Genomic DNA, 27,793 nt, shown 5'->3' with positions numbered 1-27,793 from the left:
GACACACAGTGTTGCAAGCACACGTGCTGTGGTCTGCCAGTCAGGTAATCATGACACCAGGAAAGCATCCACCTGCATCTCTGTCAGCTTCTCACCCAGTAGAGTAGGGCGGATGGTGTTGAACGCACTGGAGAAGTCAAAAAACATGACCCTCACAGTGCTCGCTGGCTTGTCCAGGTGGGCATAGACACGGTTCAGCAGGTAGACGATAGCATCCTCAACTCCTAGTTGGGGCTGGTAGGCGAACTCGAGGGGATCTAAGTGTGGCCTGACCATAGGCCGGAGCAGCTCCGGAACAAGTCTCTCCAGGGTCTTCATGATGTGGGAGGTCAAAGTGCAGAAAGGGAAGTTGGTTCCCTCAACTTCCCTTTCTGAAGTCCACAATCAGCTCTTTGGTCTTGATGACATTGACTGCAAGATTGTTGCCTCAAGATCACTCATCTAGGTGGAATATCTCGCTCTTGTCCACCATCTCATCATTCTGCCGACAATGGTTATAGCATCAGCAAGTTTATACATGGCAATTGAGCTGTGTCTAGCCACACAGTCACGGGTGTAGAGAGAATAGAGCAGTGGGCTAAGCACACATCCCTGTTGTGCACCAGTGTAGATCGTCAGCAAGATGGAGATACTATTAACAATCCACATAGATTGTGGTCTTTCGGTTAGGAAGTCAAGGATCCAGTTGCAGAGGGAGGTACAGAGGCCCAGGTTCTATATATTTTTGATCAGAACTGTAGGAATGATGACGTTAAACACTGATCGATAGTCAATAAACAGCATCCTGACAAGGTATTTGAATTGCCCAGACGATCCAAGGTAGTGAGGAGAGCCAATGAGATCATGTCTGCTGTAGACCTATTGTGACAATAGGCAAATTGCGATGGGTCCAGGTCCTTGCTGAGCCAGCAGTTGATTCTAGCCATAATCAACCTCTCAAAGCACTGGATGATAGTCATTAAGAGAGCTCACACTGCTCTTCTTAGGCACTGATATAATTTTTGCCCCTTTGAAGCAGTTGGGAACTTCCGAATGTAGCAGTAAGAGATTAAAAATGTCTTTGAACACTCCTGCAGTTGGTTGGTACACATTTTCAGAGTCTTACCAGGTACTCCATTGGGGCCTGCTGCCTTGCAAGGGTTTGCCCTAAAGAAAGCAGGTCTTTCCTCCCTTGTCCATTCATCCCTCCCCACTGATCACCCTCCTGGCACTTATTCTTGCAAGCAGAACAAATGCTACACCTACCCCTACACCTCCTCCCTCACTACCATTCAAGGCCCTAAACAGTTCTTCCAGGCGAGGCAACACATTACCTGTGAGTCTGCTGGGGATATATACTGTATCCGGTACTCCCGGTGTGGCCTCCAGTATATCGGTGAGACCCGATGTATATTGGGAGACCACTTTGCCAAGCACCTACACTCCGTCTGCCAAAAAAGGCGGGATCTTCCAGTGGCCAACCATATTAATTTCACTTCCCATTCCCATTCTGATATGCCTATCCATGGTCTCCTCCACTGTTGTGAGGAGGCCACACTTAGGTTGGAGGAACAATAACTTATATTCCATTTGGGTAGCCTCCAACCTAATGGCATGAACATCGATTTCTCAGATTTCCAGTAATGCCCCTCGCCTCCGCTCTCCTTCACTATCTCCCATCCCCTTTTCATTCTCTCATCTTATCTCCGTGCCCACCCATCGACTCCCACTGGTGCTCCTCCTCCTTTTTCTTTCTTTCATGGCCTTCTGTCTCTTTCACTTATCAACTTCCAAGCTCTTTACTTCGTCCCTCCCCCTTCAAGTTTCACCTATCACCTTGTGTTTCTCTCTCCTCTCATCTCACCTTTAAACCTACTCCTCAGTAGTTTTTTTCTTTCCAGTCCTGCCAAAGGGCTTCAGCCCAAAATGTCAATTCTATTCTTTTCCATAGATGCTGCCTGGCCTGCTGAATTCCTCCAGCATTTTGTGTGTGTTGCTTGAAAATGAATCTTTCTTGATTGGGTGTGGTCTTTCTTGATTCTAATGTGTTGCATGGATTTTCCGTGTATGCCCTCAAGAAAATGAATCTCAGGATTGTATATGGTGACATATATGTACTTTGATAACAAATGTACTTTCAGCTTTGAACTTCATCCTGCAGTGGATGGGATTCCACTTCCTACCGCATGGTTGAGGGCTCTGACACTTCTGCCATTTTTTTTTTACACATTTAGCTTTTTAGAATTGTGCACTCATGTAAAAGTACAGCTCTGTGCCAAGAGTGTATATCACTATTGGAAATGCCCAATCATATTTCCAACTATCAGGTTTATACAGTCCCTCTCCAGACCACACAAAATGCTGGAAGAATTCAGCAGGTCCAGCAGCACTTATGGAGAGGAACAAACAGTTGGTGTTTTAGGCCATGACCCGTTATCAGGGCTCTCCAGATCCCTGTTCTTTTATGGCCACCTTTCCAGTTCCATGCCGTCGCCCTTATTTTATCGTCAGACTACCAGATCAGATTGGAGTTTCCTGACAGAGCTAGCTGAGTTGTAAACTCCACCACCCAGAGCACACCCTCTTCTCATTGCTACAATCAGAGCCGGAAGGCACAATATGATGATTCAGGAGCAGCTTCTTCCCTCCACCATCAGATTTTTGAGCAGACCATGAACCCATGAATAATACCTCACTCTTCGCTCTCTTTTTGCACTATTTATTTTGTATATCTTTCTTATTACAATTTACAGGATTTTTTTTTTAAGTATTGCACTGTACTGCTACCAACAAAACAGCAAATTTCATGACATATGTTCTGAATTTGTACTGGGAATCTCTGCTGCAGAATAGAAGGTGGAATTGCATGATGTGGAGCCTTCCTCGCATCATCATTTTCCTTCTGTAACATTGGCAGGCCCCACTACAGCTATCCTGTCTGGTCTGGAATGGCAAATCAAACATGAAGGAATGTAACAAGATACAGAGAGTCGTGGACTCAGCTCAAAGCATCACAGGCACCTTGTTCCGTACTATCAGTTGCTATTACAGGAAGTACTGCCTCAGGAAAGCAACATCTATCATCAAAGATTACCACCCTCAGGCCATGCCATCTCCTCAAAGCTATCATCAGCCAGGAAGTACAAAGGCTGAAGTCCCACACCACCAGGTTCAAGTAGAGTTACTTCCCTTCAGCCATTCTGTTCTTGTGCCAACCTGCACAACCCAAATCACTACCTCAGTATAGGAACACTGTGACCACTTTGCGCTACAATAAACTTTATTTTGATTTGTGATCATCATTTTATAATTTTATATAATTTATGTTTACTTTATGTTTTTCTTGTGAATATTATATCTCTGATACTATACCTGTGATGCCGCTGCAAACATTGCACCTGTACACACATGTATTTGTGCATATGACAATAAACTTGACTTTGACTTTAGTCATTGACGCATGCTGAATGTATGGGTGTGCTCCACATGTGAGGCAGGTGATCACGTGTCAGGAAAGAGCACAGATCTGCACACTGAGTCTCTTGTCAAACGTCACAAACATCAGCATGGCAATACTATGAACACTTTGATCACCGACAATGGACTTTGTTTTTTATCTTAATCTAATTATGCTGTAAAACTGTGTATAATTTATGTTTATGTTCTTTTTCTTGCAAATGCTGCTAATGAGATGCTAAGTGCCTCTGATGCTGCTGCAAGTTTTTCATTGCATCTGTGGATACTTGTACTTGTGCAGATGACAATACACTTGACTTCGATATCAAACTACTTTTATCCCACTGATGATACAGACAAGCAAATCACTTCTTGTTGTGTCAGTAAAGCAGGTAGCATAATCAAAGATCCCACCACCCTAGACATTCCCTCTTCTATCCTCTCCCACTGGGAAGAAGGTACAAAAGCCTGAAAGCACATACCAGCAGGCTTAGGGACAGCTTTGACAAACTATTATAAGACCATTGAACGTTTCTCTGGTATAGTAAGATGGACTCTCGAACCCACAATCTACCTAGTTGTGAATTTGCATCTTACCGTCTACCTGCACCGCACGATACCTGTACTGTAACACTTTATTCTGCACTCTGTTTTACCTTGTACTATCTCAATACAGCATTGTCATGATTTGATCTGTGTGGACAGCATGCAAGGTAATTTTTTCAAGGTAGTTTAGTACGTGATAATAATAAACCTGTAATATAGCAATTTATTAAAAAGATTATTGAAATTTTGAGTGTATATCTCAACTGCATAGCAATACCATATGATTATTCATTCAGGGGATATAGACATCTCTGACAACACGAGTACTTATTATCCATCATCAATTGCCTCTCAGCTGTGGAGACAACTAAGAATGAACCAAAACTGTGGGTTAAATTAACAAGTTGAACAGATTGGATAAAGGTGCGGAATTACTTCATTACTGAACTAGATGGAATTCCACAACAGTCCAGTAAATCCCTTCAGATTCTAGGATTATAAATTTCAAGTTATTTAATTATAAATTTCCCAACTGCAGATACTGGAATTGAAACTTCCATCTCTGGTAACTTTACCACAGTGCTACTATGCAGTTAGGTTCCCTGCCACTTGGTTGACATTGTAAGCAGTCAGGCATTGTTAAATGGTTACAGATTTATAGAAAGGTTTTAACAGGGGAGATGATTCTGCCCCTCATCTAGATACCAATCCGAAAAGACTGGGACATATCAGTCCCAGCTAAACCCCATCTTGTTGTATTTGTCACAATGCTGGGGCATAGGGAGCAAGGGTGGACCCAAATGCAAGACACATCCTGTGAGGTTAAGTAAATTGAGTTTATTGTTTGATACCAGGAGAGCAAAGCAGAAGCAGGAATAGCGAACTGGACAAGGACTCAGGACTACAACTAAGCTGGGACTAAGGGTCTGGGCTAGGACTCGGAATCAGATCCCAGAAGAGGCGACATGAAGAGGCTACGGTATGGACTCTGAGCCAGGAACTGGGCAAGGACCCAGTACCTGGGTCTTGCCTCGGGCTCGGACCCCAGAACCAGACATGGACATGACATGGGCTAGGGAGAGGAGGAACATGGAAAAACAGAGCCTCGGTCTCCGGAGAGCAGGTACATGGAACCATGGACACATACACAGAACACAGAGTCGGGACCCCTCCTTGGGTACAGGACATAGGGCCAGGACTCACACACAGAACACAGAGTCGGGACCCCTCCTTGGGTACAGGACATAGTGCCGGGACTCACACACAGAACAGAGAGCCGGAACCCCTCCTTGGGTACAGGACATAGGGCCGGGACTCATGACCCTCCGTGGGGCAACGGCAAGACGGCTTGACTTACCCCATGGAGGTGAGGACAAGACAAGACAAAACATGACCTCCCGCAGGGCAATGGCAAGACGGCCAGACTTACCCCACAGAGGCGAGGACAAGACAAGACAAGACATGACCACCTGCGGGACAATGGCAAGACAGCCAGACTTACCCCACGGAGGCGAGGACAAGATAAGGCAAGACATGACCCCACCGTGGGGCAACAGGAAGATGGCCAGACTTACCCCACGGAGGCGAGGACAAGACAAGACCAACACGAAAGAACACCAGACAGTACCTATCTAGCTCCGGTGATAGAACTAGACCGAGCTGCAGGCGAGGGCTGCAGACGAGGGCTAGAGGTGAGAGGGGCAGAGAAGGGATTCAGACAGGGGGCTAGGACAGGAATCACAGACCGCCAGGGCCAGGACTTGACTCGGAACTTGGATGCCACCAGGACCAGGACTTGACTCGGTACTTGGATGCCGCCAGGGCCAGGACTTGACTCGGAACTTGGATGCCGTCAGGGCCAGGACTTGACTTGGTACATGGATGCCCCCGGAGCCAGGACTTGACTTGGAGCCTCCCGGTAGTGCCAAGCTCTCAACTTGGTCCGGGAACAGTAGACAGCGGTTCTTGCTTCCCTCCGGCGGGTTAACTGACGGACCTACCTCGGTGAGGAAACTTTGCAGGCTCGCTTTGGCGAGGTAGCTTGACAGGGTTGCTCCGGTGAGGAAAGGTGAATTACCGGAACTCGCTTCGGGTGGAGACTTGGCTTGCTCCGGCCAGATGACATTGGCACGCCGTACCTTGGTGACTTTGCAAACACTCTCGCGCCGAATGGCTGAAAGCCAGAGACTATATACTATCGGTTCAGCCAAGAGTAAATTGCTTCTAATCACCAAGGCCAAGGGACACGGGAAAACAGGGAACCAAAGGGAAACAGGGAATCAACGGTCTGGATCATAACATAAACAAAGTAAATTTAAAGAGACCCCGATCCGGACCATGATACTATTGAGTCCATATCCCAGCAGGTCACATGCATCAAGTTTTTTTTTAAAACTGACAAAGGGTTTTGCCTCCACCATTCTTTTAAGACAGTGAGTTTTGGACTCCCACCGGCACCCTCTGGGTATGGACACTTGCCCTCATCTCCTTCAGGCAATCTTTGTTCCCTGGTTTCTGATCTACTAAGGGAAATAGGTCCTTTCTATTCCCTCCATCTTGGCCCTCTAATAATTCAGAGCAATGAAGACACACCAAGAGTTGGGTGCTACACTGTAACATTATTGCAGAATATAAACCTGTGTCACACCTCTGATGCATTTTAGCTGTATGAGTTGTTGAGCCAGGACAACACATATTCGATCTGCCTTTTTATCTATATGGATTCAGCGGCGAAATGGCTAAATAGGTATTCAGGTGGTGTGAGATGATTGGTGAAGACGTTAGTAAATTCCTCTGCTCTGATGAGATCTTTCCCGTGATTGGTGGATAGCAACTTCTTGAAATGAAAAGCATATCCAATAATGAAGCACACTCTTAATACTGAAGAAATCTCATCTCAAACTTTGTATAAATTAATAAAGCAATTGGGCATAATCTGCACTTGGATTAATATTTTAATCTATGATCTTCTCATTGGAGATACAGGAGTCAGAAATGAACCATTACAGCAATGGTATGTTTGCCATTTAAAAGAAATTGAACTGTAGGTAGCATCGAGAAGATAAAGGTGATATGAATTACTTGTGAATGCAACATATAGTCTGCCAAGTATGTTTACTGCCGAGTGAACAATAATCAGGTTCTCTATCAGCAATCAATTAGTAATTAGTAGTCAAACACTGAATGATTACAGTTAAATTATCATTACATTTTTTGAAAAACAGATTGGACTGAAATACAGGGAATAAGCTACACTGCCCCTCCTTAATCACTATTGGCATGCTCCAAAAATCTGACAAGTAACAGATTACTTATTAAAATTATAATGTTCTGAGGTTTCAATTATATTGTCAAATTTACATTGCTTCCTCTTGCTCTCAGAGGATTGCTTTGTTGATTAGGTCACAGGCTGAATCTCGCTCATTCCTTTTCCATTATCTGCTCAACTCACTGCTTCATTCAAACAACAGAAACGAAAAGAGCAACATAATTTTGGCAATTAAAATAGAAAGGTCTAGTTTTAAGGCTGCGAACTTTGAACGTGGTGTGAATTGGAATTATATTAGGTTAGGGATCTATATAACTTGCTGCTCAGCAATTGCAAAGTATTCTCAAAATCTGACTAATTTTATCAATTCAATAAGGCTTATTACTGCAGATGCTGCAAGTGTGAAGTAAAAGTTAAAGCACTGTAAATATTCAGCAGGTCAGGTAGCCTCTGTGGAGAGAGAAACAGAATTAATGTTTCATGCCAATGAGTCATTTCAAAACTCTGTTTCTCTTTCCCAAGATATTTACAGTATTTTCTGTTCTTATGTCAGAGTTAAAGAAAATGTGATCAGTACCATCAATTTCTAGTTTAGAACTGCACTATCAGCAATTCTTTTCACCAACGTATGAATGTTTGATGCAAGGATTAACAATAGTAATAATAGTTCTGTCATTGAATGAGCTGGGTTTTAATCATAATTTGATAATATTTGAATTTTATATTTAGTTAATCACCTGAATTTAAATTCCTCAGCGGCCATGGTGGGATTCAAACTCTGGTCTCTAGATCAATGGTCCAAGTCTCTGGGTTGCAGTCAATTAACTTATCCACTAGGCTACCTGGAAAGGGAATGCGAGCTTGCTGGCATTGTTAATGTCAGAATGAGAAAGCCACGCAGGAAGTCAAGACAATGAAAAGGTTTACCTATCCTGTCGAGCCTGTCCAGAGCCACTGTCTCAAAGGCACGTCTCATCATCGGGTATTCTTCCAACACTTCATTGAAGTGGTCCACAGAGAGTGAGTACAGCCTGCAGTAAGTATCAGCTCGCACGCTCGCTGTTCGACGGCCACGAGTCAACAGGCAAATCTCTGCCGTGAGGGAAAGAGAAAGTATCATTAATGTGAAGCAACTGATGCCACTATGTATACTCCAGAATAGCTGACATGTAATGGAACAAAGCACAAGTGGATGAAGGAGACACAAGAGACTGCAGATGCCAGAATTTGAAGCAACCATGAGACATAGGAGCAGAATTAAACCTTTTGGCCTATCTAGTTTGCTCCACTATTCCATAATGGCTGATTATTTATCCTTCTTAACCCTCTTGCTTTCTTCCTGTTACTTTTGGCACCCTTACTAATCAAGAACCTGTCAACTTCTGATTTAAATATACTCAGTGGCACACCCTCCACAGCTGTCTGTAGCAATGAACTCACAACTCTGGCGAAAGAAATTCCTCCTCATTTTTGTTCTTCTATGCTGAGATTGTGCCTTCTGGTCCTAGACTCCCCCTCTATAGAAAACATCCTCTCCACATCCTCTCTATCTAGGCTTTTCAATATCTGATAGGTTTCACTGAGATTCATCCTCCCTTCCCCCACCCTCATTCAAATACATGGACAGGAAAGGTTTAGAGCAGGATTTCCCAAACTTTTTTATGCCCACGGACCCTTACCATTAACAGAGGAGTCCATGGAGCCCAGGTTGGGAGGGATATGGGGCAAATATGGGTATCTTGGATGGGCATCTAGGTCGGCATGGGTAAGGTGCTTCCATGCTTTATGAATCTATGACTTTATACTGGAAGGTTTCAGTAGGTCAAGCAGCATCTACAGAGGGAAATAATAGTCAGCAATTTGGGGTTGAGACTTTTCATCTGGACTTATGAAGACAGGTGAAGAGTATTGACCCATATGCATCGATTGTCCATTTCCCCTTATAGATGCTGCCAGACCCATAGAGCTCCTCTGGAATTGTGTGTGTTGCTATAGGAGAATCATGTAGGCATTTACGCCCAAGAGAATAATGGAGACAAATTTTGAACCTCTGACTAATAAAATATTGTCCAAATATGCATTCTTTTATACTGACATAAAATCATTGACTCTTTGCAGACTTAGTGCCTTTAATCTAAATGCCTGTGCCTTCACTGTCTAGATCAAACTCTATGTTAACACTCAACTTTGCACCTTTCTCAACTGCTTAAATTCTGATCTGTGCCTCTGCTCTCTCTAGGAGTTGGTTCTGATTGTTGGACTGGCTCCAGTCTCCTACCCATCTTGAACTTCAGGTTATCCTTTTCATCCATCACCCTGATGTTTGTTGATCTACACCAACTCCTGGCTAAGCATAATTCAAACTTGCAATCCTTGTTTATAAACCTATCAATCCAAAGTTCAAAGTTCAAGGTAAGTTTATTATCAAAGTACATATATGTCACCATATACTACCCTGAGATTGATTTTCTTGCCAGCATTCACAGTAGAAGGAAGAAATACAATAGAATCAATGAAAGAGTACACACAAACAATGGCTGACAAACAACTTATGTGTAAAAGAATACAAACTGTGCAGCTACAAAACAAACCCCAACAAATGATACAGAGAAAGATAGAAAGCAAGCTGAGAACATGAGTTGTAGAGTCCTTGAAAGTGAACCCATGGGTTGTGTTCAATGATCAGATCCTTTTTCAAGTGAGTGAAGTTATCCGTACTGTTTCAGGAGCCTGATTGTTGAAGAGTAATAACTGTTTCTGAACATGGTTGTGTAGGACCTTAGGCTCCTGCACCTCCTACACTTCCAAATTGAACTTTCATTATCCCTGGAATATCTTCTTCCCTGTCACATTTAGTTATCTCCACAGAGATTTAGGCTTTTGAGCGCTCCCCTATTTAATTGCTCCACTACAGACGGATTTGCTTTCACCATTCAAGGTCCAAAACTGTGGAGATCCTTCTCTAAGCTTCTATATCTCCTTCCTCCTTTAGCACACTCTTTCAATCCTATTCTTTTGACCATTTTTGGTAATCATCCCTAACATTCCTTCAGGTGACATTGGATCAATTTTTGTTTAACGAGATTCCTTGCAATATCTCAAAGAATTAAATATGTGTTGTTATTAGTATTCGTTGGCCAAAGCCTGAATTTTATTAACACCATTATACCACAAGACATAGGAGCAGAATTAGGTCATTCGGCCCATTGAGTCTGCTCTGCCATTCCATCATGGCAGATGTACATTGAGATCATGCATCAGTATCACATTGAGCCCTGCGTAAGTAATGGAGGGAATGCACCACTCATGAATGTCCCATCCACCTCGACAGCCACCTTCTGCCTCACCTGTGGAAGAGTCTGCAGTTTCCACATTGTCCTCTCAATCCCATTCTGCCTCCCTCTCCATAACTCTTGACATACTTACTGATCAAGAGTCTATCAACTTCCACTTTAAATGCACTCAATGATTTACCCTCCACAGATTCACCATCCTCTGGCTAAAGAAGGTGGTGAAGCATTCACACCACAGCTGTATTGTTAACATGTAGTGACTTCATTATAATGTCTTCTTCTTCAGCAGTCTCCGGGATTGAGGACTACTTGCTTGCATTGAGGTTTGGTGGGTTCTGAGGACAATGAGGGAACTGCAGACTCTTCCGCAGGTGAGGCAGGAAGTGGCTGACAAGGTGGATGGGTCATTTTCTCCATCACTCACGTAGGGCTCAGTATGATACAATACATGATCTCAATGTTTATTCCAGAGAACCTGGAAGTTCCTTTGTCACTTCAAGAGGACATGGGTCAAAGGCTCCCCAGAATCAGTAGGGAAGTCTACCTCTCCAAGGAGGATTGGAGTGCATCCTTAAATTCTTTCTTTTTCTGTCCTCCTGTCAATCTCTTCCCATGGCAAATCATGGAAAAGATTCAACATAGTGCAGGCCCGTCACACCAACTAGTCCATGCCGACTGAGATTCCCATCTGTGCTAATCCCATTTGTCCACCATCAGCCCAAATTGTCTAAACCTTTCCTATCCATGTACCTGCCCAAGTGCCTTTTAAATGTTGTTAATTCTAAAGCCTTAAGATTAAAGGTAAGTTTTATTTGCCACATTGACATTGAAACATCAAAACGTACAGTAAAATGTATCATTTGCATCAATGACTAACACAGTCCAAAGATATGCTTGGGGAAGCCCACAAGTAATGCCGTGCTTCCAGCGCCAACATAGCATGCCCACAACGTACTAACCCCAACCGATATGCATAGGAAAACCACACAGTCACGGGGAGAATGTACAAATTTCTTACAGGTAGCAGCAAGAATTTAACCCCAATCTTCCAACTGCTGATGTTGTAAAGCATTACACTACCTGCTATGCTTCTGTGCCGTCCTTTATCCTTATCTTTAAGACTATCTATATTCTTCTGTCTATGCACCTCAAGATTTTATACCCCTCTATAATATTACCACTGATTTACCAATGCTGCTGCTCTGTTCCAGGAGTTCTGGCTTTATATAGTGTAAATCCATGAAAGGACTAACATACACAAAACATGGGAACAATGTAAGCATTTACAGTCAATTTCAAATCACTACATAGTACATTTGGATTTGCCTTAAGTACCAAATGATTGAAGCATAAAAGTGGCATAATTGTAAAAGTGAATGGTATCAAAATGAAAAAAAATAGCTCATTTTGGAGGCAAAGATGCTGTGAAATGTGAGAGAGCAAAAAACTGGAAGTCAGCAAGGAGAGAAGTCTTTAGAAACCTTCAGTCACTTTGGAGTGAAGTGATACAGATTAGATAGAATGATATATTGTATAATGGGGGAGAAAAACCAATAGATGAATTTCTAAATAACTCAAGTGCTTTTAAGCATTAAGGTTCTGAGAATTTAGGGCCAGTGCATACCACACTATAGATTTTACAAATATTATTCATTTATGATTCTGATTCAGATAAAAGAGCTCCAATCCACTAGCCCTCCTCACATTCAATCAAGCCATATGGGACCTCATTGAATAAACTACTTCATATTCAGTCACATTAGCCAGAGTCCCAGGAGACTATAGCTATTTCGCTTTCATTGATATTGTAATGAATGCTATTGAGAGAGCCAGGGACTATGTTAAATCCTGACGGAGACACAAGAGACTGCAGATGCTGGAACGTGGAGTGACGTACAAAAAGCTGGAGGAACTCAGTGGGTCAGGCAGCAGTCATGAGGGAAATGGATAGTCATCTTTCTGGAAACATCCACACTGACAGTAGATGTTTTGATTCAAGCCCCTTCATCAGTCCGGATGTAGTGTCTCAAACCGAAAATCAACTGTCCACTTCTCTTTGTAGATGTTGCCTGACCACCTGAGTTCCTTCAACTTTCTGTGTTTTTCAAAATATTAGATCCACTTCATACACTTTTTATGCACAAAAATGTTCCATCTCCACCAGTTCCATCCCTCACTCAGTCTCGTCATTCCAATTATCAGCTGTACACAAAAATACAGTATCAGTCTTCAACTAGTAAAATGCATTGAGAAGTTCAATCACTTTAACCTGAACATCTCTTTTATTTTTCATATACACTCAGCTGCCACTTTATTAGGAACCTCCTGTACCTAATAAAGTGGCCACCGAGTGAAGATTTGTTGTCTTCTGCTGCTGTAGCCTATCCACTTCAACATTTGATGTATTGTGCATTCAGGGATGCTTTTCTGCTCACCGCTGTAGTAGTGTGTGGTTATTTGAGTTACTGTTGCCTTCTTATCAGCTTGAACCAGTCTCCTCTGACCTCTCTCATTAACAAGGCATTTTTGCCTACAAAACTGCCATTCACAGGGTTTTTTTTTGTTTTCTCCCCCCACCATTCTCTGTAAACTCTCGAGAATGTTGTGTGTGAAAAACCTAGATCAGCAGCTTTTCAAATACTCAAACCATCCTATCTGACGACAACGATCATTTCTTTGCTTTGTAGCAAAGTTAGTGGATGATATGAAGGTAGGTGAAGGGGTAGATAGTGCTGAGGAAGCAATGCGATTGCAGCAGAACTTATTCAAATTGGAAGAATGGGCAAAAAAGCGGCAGATGGCATACAGTGTTGGCAAATGTATGATAATACACTTTGTTAAAAGGAACAATAGTATGGACTCTGAATGGCAAGAAGGTTCAAACATCAGAGGTGCAAAGGGACTTAGGAGTCCTCGTGCAAGACTCACAGAAGGTTAGGGTACAGGTTGAGTCCATGGTAAAGAAGGCAAATACAATGTTGGCATTTATTTCAAGGGGAATAGAATATAAAAGCAAGGAAATAATTATAAAGCTGAACCTTTATAAGACAATAGTCAGGCTGCACTTGGATTATTATCAACAGATTTGGGCCCCTTATCTCAGAAAGGATGTGCTGTCATCGGAGAGAGTCCAGAGGAGGATCACGAAGTTGATTCCAGGAATGAAGGGGTTAACATATGAGGAGCGTTTGGTACCTTCGGGCCTGTACTCACTGGAACTTAGAAGAATGCGGGGGGATCTCATTGAAACCTACCGAATGTTGAACGGAGTAGATAGGGTGGATGTGCAGAGGATGTTTTCTATGGTGGAGTATCCAGAACTAGAGGGCACAGCCTCAAAATTGAAGGGTGAACCTTTAGAACAGAGTAAGGAGGATTTTGTTTTAGCCAGAGAGTAGTAAATCTGTGGAGTACTCTGCCACAGGCTGCGATGGAGGCCAAGTCTGTGCGTATATTTAAGGCAAAAGTTGATCATTTCGTGGTTGGTCAGGGCATCACAGGATATGGCGAGAAGGCAGGTGTATGGGGCTGAATGGGATCTGGGATCAGCCATGATGGATAGGCAGAGTAGACTCGATGGCTGAATGGCCTAATTCTGCTCTTATGTCTTATGACTTTATAGTCTTAATCCATGATCAAAGTCACTTAAATCTGAAGTTTGGTCTAAATAACAACTGAACCTTTGGACCGTACCTGCATGTTTTTATGCATAATATTGCTGTCACATGATTAGCTGATTAGATATTTGCATTATTGAGTGTACCTAATAATGTGCCCACTGAATATAGATTCATATTGATCTGCTAATAGAACAGATATTTGTCTATTGATTATTTTCATTTCCATTTTAGAGAATTCCTGCTTTTAATGGATGTGATAATTTGTCACTTATTTAGATTTATTGTGCTGGGATTCTCCCTGCTTCCAACATGGTTGGAAGCATTGAATAAGATTTAATGCAGTTAGCAGATGTCACTGACGATATATTAATAATGCATTGCATTTCTGATAGAATGGGTTGTCATAATCAACTTAAGTATAGCCAATCATCTCTTAATATTGTGCTGATTGCATGCACTTTGCTTAGCTCCCCCATGGATCGGCCTAAGACAACCATAAAAGTGAAAGTTCTATTCAAGATAAGTTAATTATCTCGCATCAGAAACAGCAAGACAATGAAGTAAATCTCTCACCGCTGAAGTAAAGATTCAAATCTGATGCACCAAAAGTGGAGATGCTGAAATTTATTGTATCTGAGTGTGGATGGCTAATTTCCAGAGTACTACAATTTTTTAAGACCATAAGACTTAGGAGCATGTGAGACAGGGGGTATATGAGATCGAATAAGTTGCAGGATTTCAAGAAAATGAGGAAGATGGGTGATGGGATCACTGTGCTGGGAGCCCGTAGGGCTGAATAGCCTCTTATTGTGCCATAATTGGACCATAAGACCTAGGAGCAGAATTAGGCCATTCAGCCCATTGTGTGTGCTCTACCATTCCAACATAGCTGATTTGTTACCCCTCTTAACCCCATTCTCTTACTTTCTCCCCGTAACCTTTGATGCTGTTACTCGTCAAGAAGCTATCCACCTCCACTTTAAATGTACTCAATGGCTTAGCCTCTACAGCTCTCTATGGCAATGAATTCCACAGATTCACCACTCTCTGGCTAAAGAAATTCCTCCTCAATTCTGTTCTAAATAGACGTCTTTCATTCAGAGGCTATGCCCTCTGGTCCTAGACTCTCCACAAAAGGAAGCATCCTCTCCACATCCACTCTATCTATACCTTGCAATATTTGATACTTTTCAATGAGATTCCCACCCCCTATTCTTCTAACTCTAGTGGATACAGGTCCAGAGCCATTAAATGCTCTGTTCTGAAACTTTGAAAGTACCTTCACTTATAAAATTCTGCTCAGGTCATCTGGATATCCCAAGTGTCTTTCAGATAATTATATGAATATGTGTAAGGAAGTTTGGTGACCACGGGGAAAAGCTGGCTGGATCCTCAGTTTTCAAATTCTTATTCATATTGCCGTATAAATAACCAACCCGACTCCAGCATTTTGTTAGTGTGTGTTGCTCAATATCTCCAGCATCTGAAGAATCTCTTGTGAACCTTAGTCAGACAGCAAAGAAACAGATCCTACTGCCCAACTTGTCCATGCTAACCAAGATCCCATCTGAGCAGTTCCATTGGCTAGTATCCTTCTAAACATTTCCTATCATTTCCTTCTAAACATTACTTGTCCAAATGTCTTTTAAATATCATCAGTTACCTCCATTACCAAGCTCTTCATCTTTCTCTGTAACCTGCACTAGCTCTGTAAATGTCCAGAATCGCTTCACTCTGCCCAGTTAGCATATTACTGATTTTCATTGCCACAGCATTGCCAGACATGCCTTCAGCTACCAAGGCTTTAAGCCCTAGAATTCCCTTCTGAACATTTCTGCCCCTCTATCTCCCTTTTGTTGCATAGCCCAACTTTTTGAACAAGACTTTCAACACATGTCCTTGAATGCAAGGTCTATTTAATACTAAACATGAGAGATTCTGCAATGCTGGAAATCCAAAGCTGGATTCAAATCCAAACACAAAATGCTGGAGGAGAGGAACAGGTCAGGCAGCATCTATGTAAATGAATAAGCAGTCGACGTTTCAGGCTGAGACCCTTCTTCAGGATTAGACAGGAAGGAGGTAGATGCCAGAACAAAAGGTGGGGGGAAGGGAAGGAGGACTAGCTGGCAGGTGATATGTGAAGCTAGGTGGTTAGGAAGGGTTATGGGCAGGAGGAGAAGGAATCTGATAGGTGAGGAGAATAGACCATAAGAGAAAAGGAAGGAGGAGGAGACCCAGTGGAAGATGATAGGCAGGTGAGAAAGGTAAGAGGCTAGAGTGGGGAATAGATGAAGAGGGGAGGGGGAGGTAATGTTTATTTACCGGAAGGAGAAATCAATATCATGCCATCAGATTAGAGGCTAACTGGACTGAATATAAGGTGTTGCTCCACCACCCTGAGGGTGCTTCATTGCGGCACAAGAGAAGGCCATGGACCGACATGTTGGAATGGGAATGGGAATGGGAATTGGAATTAAAATGTTTCACCACTGGGAAGTTCTGCTTTTGGCGGATGGAGTGGAGGTGCTCAATGAAGCGGTTCCCCAATTTATAAAGGGTCTCATCAAAGTAGTGGAGGCTACAATGGGAGCACTGATCCCAATAGATGATCCTTGCAGGATTTGCAGGTGAAGTCTATTTAATAATGCTTTTGCATTGGTAAGTAAACATACGCACAATGAGGTGTTTTTACTATGTTAGACAGACTTGGTAAATTCAACCTCAAGTTCAGATTTAAGTGGTACACCATGAAGATTTGGTTTGTCTCAATGCCAGAAACCCAATTTAACCCTGCCTTCCAGTGATATCTACACAGAGTTCTCACGTTCTCCTAATTCTCATAAGGGTTTCCTCCTGCAACCCAATCATGTGATTGTTGGTAGGTTCATAAGAGATTCTACAGATGCTGCTGGAAATCTTGAACAACACACACAAACAAAATTCATGAGGTTGGTAAGTTAATTGGCCACTGTAAATTGTCCCTCACGCGTGGGTGAACTTGGGCTGCGCGGCAGCTGGCGTGACACATTTACAGAGCCAGCGATCCAAGTGCAGCTCTGCCACTCTCTGTAAGGAGTTTGTACGTTCTCCCCATGACTGTGTAGGTTTTTCTGGCAGCTCTGATTTCCTCCCACATTCCAAAGATGTAGGTTAATTTATCACAGGGGTATAATTGGGTGGTGTGAGCTTATTGGCCTGTTATTGCGCTGTGTCTGTAAATAAGTAAATAATAATAACATAGGATTAATGTAGGATTGGTGGAAATTGGGTCATTATTTATCAGCATTACTCAGTGGGCTGAAAGGCCTCTTTCAGCATTGAATCTCTTGATGACTCTATGACTAATTTATTACTGGACAGTTGAATTTGATGGTGGAATCACGTAAATACATTTTGACATGCCCAGCTGTTATTTTATCAGCAATTATCACGGCAAAATATTGGGATATGAATGCATCCTCTTCATGGGACACGTTTTCACTCCAGTCTCAAGGTTGACAGGTGCAAGCCAATTTAAATGTTAAAATTTGGTGTTTTACACATGACACCTATTTTTTTCTGGATAACACTCTGAGAACATGTTGAGACAAGGCTACAGCTGTTGAAGTGATTACAATTCACAGGCACAGTAATAAAAACTGATTCTTTCACTGCTGCCTGTTAATGATTCTGACGCAGGCTGGTTCGGTCTTCCTGTGGAAAGCAGCAAGCACATCCTTGGAGACATGTTAGGCTGAGGGGGCTAGGGGGTTGTGAGAAGCAGCACAGTCCATTGAAGGGTGTTCAGACACTTTTGAGAGGGATTGAAGTAGGGGAAAAGATTTTATGAAGGTTAATGTTAGAGCAATTAACTCCTAAGAGGTAGATGTCTGGGCTGACAGAACTAAAAAATTCCCAGGGTTGAAGTGTCTTATACAAAGAGGAATGCATTTGAGGTGAGAGGAGTGATTTGAAAGGAGATTTGAGGGGCAATTTTTTTACACAGAGAGTGGTTAGTGCCTGGAATGCGCTGCCTTGGGTGGTGGTAGAGACAGCTATATTAAGGACTTCTAAAAGTTGTTTAGAGAGGCACATGAATGTGAGAAAAATGGAAAGATAGGGGCATGGTGTAGGCGGAAGAGATTGGCCATTTGATTTCTTATTTAATTAGTTCAGCTGGTTGAGCAGCGTTTGTGGGAGGAAAAGAATTGTTGATGTTTCAGGTTGAAAATCTTACAGCAATCCTGATTCCCAAAGATATGTAAGTTGGTTGGTTAATTGGCTATTTATTCTGTCACACATACTCGTCAACTAAATGTTTTGTCATTTACCTATACCAAGAGGTAATTTACAGCAATCTACTAGCATATACATTGGATCCTAAGAAAAATGAAATAATATACGTACTCAGTGACAACTTTATGCAAATAACTAATAGCCAAGCATGTGTCAGCAACTCAGTGCATAAAAGCACGTAGACATAGTCAAGAGTTTCAGTTGTTGTTCACTAAACATCAGAATGGGGAGGAAATGTTATCTAAGTGACCTTGACTGTGGAATGATTGTTGATGCCAGATTGGGTGGTTTGAATATCTCAGAAACTGCTGATCTCCTGGGATTTTCACACACAACAGTCTCTAGAGTTTATAGAGAATGGTACGAAATACATAAAAAACATCCAGTGAGTGGCAGTTTTGTGGATGAAAATGCCTTGTTATTGAGCGAGGTCAGAGGAGAAAGGCTAGACGGTTGAAGCTGACAGGAAGGTGACAGTAACTCAAATAACCACACGTTACCACAGTGGTGTGCAGAAGAGCACAACACATTGAACCCTGAAGTGGATGAGCTGCAGCAGCAGGAAACCACGGACATACACTCAGTGGCAACTTTATGAAGCATTGGAAGTACCAAATAAAGTGGACACGGAGTGTAAATATGAAAGCCACTGCCTCACAGCACCAGAGACCTGAGTTCACTCCTGATCTCAGATGGCATATTCGTGGAACCTGAATTTTCTCCCAGTGATCGCATATGTTTTTTCCAGGTGCTATGGTTTCCTCTCACATGGAGTTTGATAGGTTAAGCAGCCACTGTAAATTACTCCAACTGAGCAGGTAAGTGGTAAGATCTGATTGGAGTTGATGGGATGTGGGCAGAATAATAAATGGGATTAATATAGGATGAGGTATGGACTCAGTGGGATTTAAAGCATGTTGCCCTGATCTCTATGGTTTGATGACTCTATAAAATGATTAGACTTTCACCTCCAAAGTAGGAACCGTCTGATAGTTTGGTCTCCTTATTGCCTTTTGTAAGGACACTGACGAGCCCATGCTGAATGAAGTACATCTTCTTTCCTATTGTTCCCTCGCGGATGATATAATCCCCAGGCTGGAAGACCTCAAAGAGCAGTTTAGTCAGCATGGACGTGACGAAGTTGGGATCTGCGTTCGCAAAGAGAGGCATGGATGCCACTAGCTTCCTGCAGTTGAAGTTAATGATTTCCTGCAAAAACGAGGAAGAGAAAGAAAGAAAGTTAAATCTCATTTACACGCAAGATCTCGACAGTCTCAAATGATGGAAGAATTTTTCGAGTACGTTAATGGTTTGCAAAAGAATTCTTAATTCTAGAGCCAGTTCACTCTTGGGACCAATAATAAAGAACTGTACAACTCCTGTTCTCAGTATTATTTATTTATTTGTTTGTTTGTTTGTTTATTTATTTATAATTATTTGTCTTTTATTTGTTGCATGGTTTGTCTTTCAAGAACTTTACAACTCATGTTCTCAGTATTATTTATTTATTAAGCACATTGGTTGTTTGTCAGTCTTTGCTTTTATGTAAATATTCATTGATTCTGTTGTATACCTTTATTTTGCTGTGAATGCCTGCAGGTAAATGAATCTCAGGGTTGTATTTGGTGAAATGATAATAAGTTTACTTTGAACTTTGCTTTACAACACATGGGACAACAGTAAAAGACAAAGTCTGGAAAAATGTATGTTTCAAATCCTTTTTTTTAAGTTACAGTGCAGCACAGAGGCACAGCAGTAGATGGGACTCCATGCGTTAACTGCTGAATATTTTGGAAAAATTTATCTCATGTCTTTTTAATTAAAAAAAACCTGGGGTTTAAGCTTTTTCATTTTCAAATGGTGTAATTCATTTGAAGAAGGTTGCATGAAGCTACCTCCATCTGGTTGGCATTCGATGATATGAAATACATCATTGTTACAAGAAAGTGCATTAATATTCTGGACTAAAATGAGATCAACATGACAGATAAAAAGGAACCAATTAAAACTGGGACCGATTGAACAGCTCTGGCTGACTAGTTTATTCCTGACCTCCTGTGCTGTCTCTGTGGAGTTTGCAGGTCTTCCTTAACCCTGTGGGTTTTCCCCAAAACATTTCTTTTTTTTTTGTCATATCACAGAGATATGCTAGTAACTAGGCAGGAGGTATAAATCATTCCTTGTGTAGGTGCTTGGCAGGAAAATCACAGAGTCGTCTCCAGAGAGAGTCATAGAGTCATTAAGTACTGCGCCACAGGTACAGACCTCCAGCCTATCTAGTCCATGACAAGCTATTATTCATCCTAGTCCCATCGACCCACACCTGGACTTAGCCCTCTGTACCCTTTTCGTCCATGTACTTATCCAAATTTTTCTTGAATGTTGAAACTGAACTTGCATCCACCACTTCTGCTGAGCTACAGAGACAAAGCTAGGGAAATGGGGTTGATGGGTTGCTTTGAGAGCTGGCACAGACTCCCAGGACCAAAGGATCTTCTACTGTGTTATAAAAAGAACAGCGTATATTGAGAACTAACATGGATGATAAAACCACTCCTGAGAAGGCATTCGGGATGGCAGCTGGAATATTGGGTGGTCAGGTCTCCCTCAATATGGATGTTGTTTGTAACAGAGAAAGTACAGAAAGGTTCATGAGTCTGATTTCATGAAGGGTCTATTGTCCTGTCAGTAGAGATGAAGCATTCTGAACCTGTGGTCTCTGAAGCTGATCTCTTTTCTCACTTATGGGCGTGTCAAGGTAGATGTAGTTTCAATAAATGAGTTAACCACTCCAGAGAGAGGAACTCAATTGGGTGCCACTGTAGCACAGCGGTAAGTGTGACACTATTTCAGCTTGTGGCATCGGAGTTCGGGAGTCAATTCCGATGCAGTCTGTGAGGAGTTCGTATCTCCTCCCCGTGAACACATGGGTTTCCTCTGGGTGTTCTGGTTTCTTCCCACGTTCCAAAGACGTACTGGTTAGTAGGTCATTCTGAATTGTCCTGTGAGTAGGCTTAGGTTTAAATAGGTGGGTTGCTGGGCGATGCGGCTCATGGTGTTATAAGGGCCGCACTGTATCTCTAAATAAATAAATACATAAAATCTTCGGAATTCCCTCCCTAACAGTTTGTGAAAATTGATTCATTGAGTGCATTCTAGAAAACAATAACCATGTTTTGGGATGATATGCAAATCAAGTACATGCAGATGGCACTACAGTTAAAGAAAATCAGCCACAGTCATTTAAATAGTGAAGCAAGTACCGAGAGTAGGAAAACCTGATCCGATTGCTTCATTCTACTTGACCTTGAGCTCCTCCTCTTAGCTGAATTTAGATGTACTCGATGGTGAATGCAATCCAAGGAAAGTTCTCTCTACATCTCATAGACTGACTGAATTACTTTTACATCAGGGACTGTCTGCTTTTTAAGTTTTGGAAAAAAATCAAGGAGCTCAGAAATTCTCCCAACCTAACTGTCCCTTTGCTTACATTAACAATGACCAAAGCAAGCAAAACAAATCAAGGTTAATGAAGAAAAGGTAAGTAGTCTCCTATTTGAAATCTAAAGCTGGGAGAGATTCTTTTAAGTGCCACTCTCTCTTTGGTTGTGTAAGTTTTACCCTCTAGAAGTCTCAGATTTTCCTATTTTGACACCCATTCCCTTTGCATTCACCTGAGTTTTTTGGGATAATTTTCAAAGAACATAGAACATAGAATAGTACAGCACAGTACAGGCCCTTCAGCCCACAATGTTGTACCAACCCTCAAACCCTATGTCCCATATAACCCCACACCTTAAACTCCTCCATATACCTGTCTAGTAGTCTGTTAAATTTCACTAGTGTATCTGCCTCCACCACGGACTCAGGCAGTGCATTCCACGCACCAACCACTCTCTGAGTAAAAAACCTTCCTCAAATATCCCCCTTGAATTTCCCACCTCTTACATTAAAGCCAGGTCCTCTTGTATTGAGCAGTGGTGCCCTGGGGAAGAGACGCTGGCTATCCACTCTATCTATTCCTTTTATTATCTTGTACACCTCTATCATGTCTCCTCTTATCCTCCTTCTCTCCAAAGAGTAAAGCCCTAGCTCCCTTAATCTCTGATCATAATCCATACTCTCTAAACCAGGCAGCATCCTGGTAAATCTCCTCTGTACCCTTTCCAATGCTTCCACATCCTTCCTATAGTGAGGCAACCAGAACTGGACACAGTACTCCAAGTGTGGCCTAACCAGAGCTTTTTAGAACTGCATCATTACCTCGCGACTCTTAAACTCTATCCCTCGACTTATGAAAGCTAACACCCCATAAGCTTTCTTAACTACCCTATCTACCTGTGAGGCAAATGTGAGGCAAAGCCATGCTGACTGTCCCTGATCAGACCATGATCCTCTAAATGCCCACAGATCCTATCTCTAAGAATCTTTTCCAACAGCTTTCCCACCACAGACATAAGGCTCACTGGTTTATAATTACCCGGACTATCCCTACTACCTTTTTTGAACAAGGGGACAACATTCACCTCCCTCTAATTCTCCGGTACCATTCCCGTAGACAACAAGGACATAAAGGTCCTAGCCAGAGGCTCAGCAATCTCTTCCCTTGCCTCATGGAGCAGCCTGGGGAATATTCCTTCAGGCCCCGGGGACTTATCCATCCTAATGTATTTTAACAACTCCAACATCTCCTCTCCCTTAATATCAACATGCTCCAGAACATCAACCTCACTCATATTGTCCTCACCATCAGATCAGAGATTAGACTGCTTTCACTATGCTTTATCACTAATCAGTTCATCGATACCATAATGAAAAGATGATCATGCATAGCTGGTCAGTGTGTGCACCAGGGTATGCCCGAATCAGAAGTAACTTGGACTGAGTTTCAATAGATCCAAGACAGATCCTTCAATGTAGATGACCAGCACCAGTAGCCCAGTCCAATAACTCATCTGTGATATAGTTCGTCCTGAAGTTACAAATGCCCAACTAATTGATACCCCATAAACATGAAGGTGCATTTATGGTAGACTAGAGGGGTAGACAGGGATGGATTTATTAGTTCCTATGAGGCTCCAGGAGGGAATGAGGTATGTCCAGTGCCTTCTTTCCTCATCCCACCATTTCTGTGACCCTTTCCCACAAACTGTTCTTTATGATGGACTTACAAACAGTTTGGTTTATGAACAGTTCTCAGGAATTAAACTCTGTTGAAACACAGAGGCAGTCAGTACTAACTAACCCATGGATCAGTGTACTTTTGGTGGCAAATTCGCCTCGGCATGGTAAGAATCAGATTATATGTGGTTTCCATTGCCCCAGTGAAAGAACAATGTTACCAATGACAGATGGACTGCTCTTACTTGTCAGCTTCTCAAGCTACTCATACAATGGACTTAGAAGAGAAAAATCAATGGGGTGTGGTACAGATTGGCTGAAAATACCACATGATATTCTGAGTGAGAAAAGTCAAGGCCGCACCAGCAAAGTTTGTACCTCACCTCACGGAGAGGCTCACTCAGTTCCCCAAGTATACTCTCCTCGTCAAACATCTTGCCCTGGAAACGATGCTCATAGTAATCATGGATTCTCTGGCGCATGTCAGCTGGCAGCTTGTGGAAGGACATGTACTGCTCCACCTGTTTGTACTGCAGAGAGAAGGATAAAAGAGAAGTTACTGAAGGGTGAATATAATTGATTAAACATGGCGATGACTCATGGCCTGTCATTGTACTTGGAATCTTGCCCACATCCGATGTGGCAGGACAAGCATCAGAAGAGTCAATGGCTTAAGGTCATAACCTATTACACGCAATCGCAGAACCTGTAACTCCACCCCAAACAAAACGCCACAGGGTATAAGAGTCAGGAAGTCATATTATAGTTACAGTATATAAAATATCAGTTGGGCCACACTTGGGAGTGTTATGTGCAATTCTGGTCATCCCATTACAGGAAGTATGTGGAGGCTTTGGAATGGATGAAGAAAAGGTTTTGCAAAATGCTGTCTGGATTAGATTCACAAGGAGAGGTTGAAGAAACCTGGGCTGCTTTCTTTCTCTGGACCATCACAGGTTGAGGGGTGACCTGATAGAAGGTTTTAAAATCTTTAAATTTAAAAAGTAGGTAGTCAGAATCTTCCTCCCAGGGTGAAAATGTCAAATTCTAGAGGATATACATTTAATGTGAAGGAGAGACCATTTAAAAGAGATGTATAGGGCAAGATTTCTTTTACACTGAGAATGATAGGTGTCTGGAGTATGCTGCAGGTGTAGTGGTGATAATGGTGTTTAGATAGACACATGAATATTCAGGGAGAAGAGGGATATGGATCACAGACAGACATAAGACATTAGTTTCAGTTTAGCATCATGTCCAGTGTGACATTGTGGGCCTGTTCCTGTGCTGTACTGTTCTGTGTTCTATGCTGAATTCTGCTGGGAATGTGAACTGTGTCTCTCACAGCCTGGCTCCTTCTATATGGCCATCATTCCCCTTTCGGCATTACCTCAGTTTGGTTGTGCAGTACACAGAGCAGGCTTAGGTCTGATGGCTGAGTAATTCCCTTCACTGCTACTATTTCATATTTTCCATTTTTCCACGGTTTAAACAGTGACCACTTCACACCCCACCACTCATACCACCAATTACATCTGGCCTCTCTCCTTCTCCTCTTCATACTGGCTATCTCCCCTCTCCTGAATTTAAACTGGAGGCAGGGTCTTAACCTGAAGCATCGGTAATTCCTTCACTCCCACAGATACCGCTTGACTGCTGAGTTCTTCCAGCACATTGCTTGTTGCAGCCATCTCATCTGTTGTGAACATGCTAGCTCATACTAAATCCCTCGTGCCCTCTTATTGTCCCCAGACTCTCCACATTCTCATAAATCCTACCATCCACCTATACCAGGGGCAAATTTCACAGCGGCCAATTAGTTTACCAAGGCTTAAGTCTTAAGGATATGGAAGGAAACTGGAGCACCTGGTGCAAAATCCACATGGTGTCACTGAGAGAGTGCGAACTCCACACAGGCAGTGCTAGAGATCACGATAAACCCAGCTGCCAGGGCTGTGTGGCAGCAGTTCTACCCGCTCCGACACTGCACTGCCCTGATGATTAACATGCACCTGCTCCATCATAAGATACAGGAGCAGAATTAGGCCATTCGGCCCATTGAGCCTGCTCTGCCATTCCATCATCCCTCCCAACTCCATTCTTCTGCCTTCTCATCCTTATTAATCAAGAACCTATCAACCTCCACTTTAAATGTACCAAGTGACCTGGCCACAGCCCTCTGTGGCAATGGCGAAGGTAATTCGATTAAGTCCATTAAGTCTTTTCTAGCTCCCTATTCAGTCCCAATATTTGACTTTTCTATGCAGCCCTTAAAATTATTATCCCTCAATATTATAATCTATGAAATGGAGGGTCAGACATTTTGAATTTGGATAAGTTATTTATGCCAAGCAAAGAAAGCATTTAAACTCAAGACATATGAGACAGCAGGTGCTGGAAGCTGGAGTAATCAACTGCTGAAGAAACCCAGTGGGTCTGCCAGCATCTTTGGAAATGGACAATCAATGTTTCAGGTTGAGATCCTTCATCTGAACTTGAAGGCAGAGGGAAAATAACCAGTATAAAATGGTAAACAGAAGAGAAAGAACTGGTGAAGAGGAAACAGAGCAGCATCTCATATTCTTCTTGGGAGTCTGCAACCTGATGGCATAAATATTGAATTTTCAAATTTCAAGTAAACTGCTCCCCCTCTGTCCCTTTTCTCTTTCCTCCAGTTCCTCCTACACTGATTCCATCCACCCCATCACACTGTTTCTTTTCCCTCCTCCACCTCGTCGATCTACCCGTCACCCACACACTTCTCCCACTGCTTCTCTTCCCCCACTGCTTCCATCTCCCTCACTCAATTCCATGTCCCATCTTCCTCCCCTATCAGATTTCATCATCTTCAGGCCTTTGTTGCCTCCAACTATGACCTCCCAGCCTCTGTCACTATCTCCTGTCTTCCCTCCTCCATCTGTCTGTCACCCTTCCTCACCTGGATCCACCCATCACCCGTCAGCTCTTGCTCCATCCCTTTCCTCCACCTCTCTATACCAGCTCTCTCCCCTCTATCTTTCAGGCCAGTTGAGTAGTCTTCACTCAAAATGCCGACAGCCTATTTCCCCCACAGATTTTGCCTGACCTGTTGAGATTGTCCAGCATCTTGCTCTGCAAAGCATTTAAATTCGCTGTTGGTTTATAGTGTGCCCAGTGCAGCTGCAGTGAGGTTGCTGTATAACTGAACTGTGTGAACCATGCAATCAACACATGAAAATCCAACAGCCAGTATCATTGAGCACTTTGTAATGACCACATTTATATTGCAGGTTCTCTTGGGTGCTAATGTCTGCACATCTGAGTACAATGAAAAGCAAGTCGGGTTCAGTTCCACCACCTGTAAGGAGATTGTACATTCTTCTCATGCCCATGTGGTTTTCCTTCAATAGGCACATCTCTCCATAGGCAAAGCCCTCCCCATCACAGAGCACATCTGAAAGGGGAGCTAGCGGAAGGAATCAGCATCCATCATTAAAGACGCCCACCATTCAGGCTGGGCTCTCTTTTTGCTGCTGCCCAATGGAAGGTGGAACAAAAGCCTTAGGTCCCACCCTGCCAGGTTCAGGAACAATTATTACCCTACCACCAACAGGCTCTGGAACTAGCATGGATAATTTCACTCACTTCAACTCTGAACTGATTCTATAAACAAGCGACTAACTTCCAGGGACTCTACAATTCATGTTCTCAGCATTTATTTATTTATTTTCACAGTTTGTCCCCTTTTGCATATTGGCTATTTGTCATTCTTTGTTTTTATGTAGTTTTTCATTGATTCTATTGTATTTCTTTGTTCTATTATGAATGCCTGCAGGAAAATGAATCCCAGGGTTGTATATGGTAACAAGTAAGTACTTAGATAATAAACTTGCTTTGAACTTCCAACTTGGAACATATGAGTTAGTAGATTAGTTGGCCACATGTGTGCAATTGAGCAACATGGGCTCATTGGGTCAGAAGGACCTGCTACCATACTGTATTTCTAAATAAATTTAAAAGGGGATAAAATTGTCCCAGCTAGTTTGCTGGGCAGAAGTCGCAGCTGCAGCTTTGCTGGACACTGGGAGCATTGCGGAGACACGCAGCCTCAAGAAAAAGCACACATTTGCAAGTCGTGATTCACAGTATTATTTCCTGACGCTGCTGGGGAAATCTTAAGGCTGCAGAGAGTTTAAGTGCTTCATTAGCTTAGCACAGATGGCTCAGGCAGCTTCTGATCAGAACAAAATTGC

General features: G+C 42.6%; 1 protein-coding gene across 1 annotated transcript in view; it reads right to left on the bottom strand.

Annotated features, from left to right (window-relative positions):
* Positions 1–27,793, bottom strand: part of hcn4 (hyperpolarization activated cyclic nucleotide-gated potassium channel 4) — a 534,013-nt gene that overhangs the window by 79,744 nt on the left and 426,476 nt on the right. Inside the window, exons 5-7 of the mRNA XM_072282967.1 lie at positions 23,945–24,091; positions 19,409–19,649; positions 8,177–8,341 (exon numbers count right to left, since the gene is read on the bottom strand). Of these exons, the coding sequence (XP_072139068.1) occupies positions 8,177–8,341; positions 19,409–19,649; positions 23,945–24,091 (553 nt within the window). The remainder of the gene's footprint in view (positions 1–8,176; positions 8,342–19,408; positions 19,650–23,944; positions 24,092–27,793) is intronic.

This window comes from Mobula birostris, chromosome 18 (assembly GCF_030028105.1).
Source record: "Mobula birostris isolate sMobBir1 chromosome 18, sMobBir1.hap1, whole genome shotgun sequence".
Taxonomy (NCBI): domain Eukaryota; kingdom Metazoa; phylum Chordata; class Chondrichthyes; order Myliobatiformes; family Myliobatidae; genus Mobula; species Mobula birostris.
Note: the sequence above shows the minus strand (reverse complement) of the source record. Positions and strands in the feature narration are given on the sequence as shown.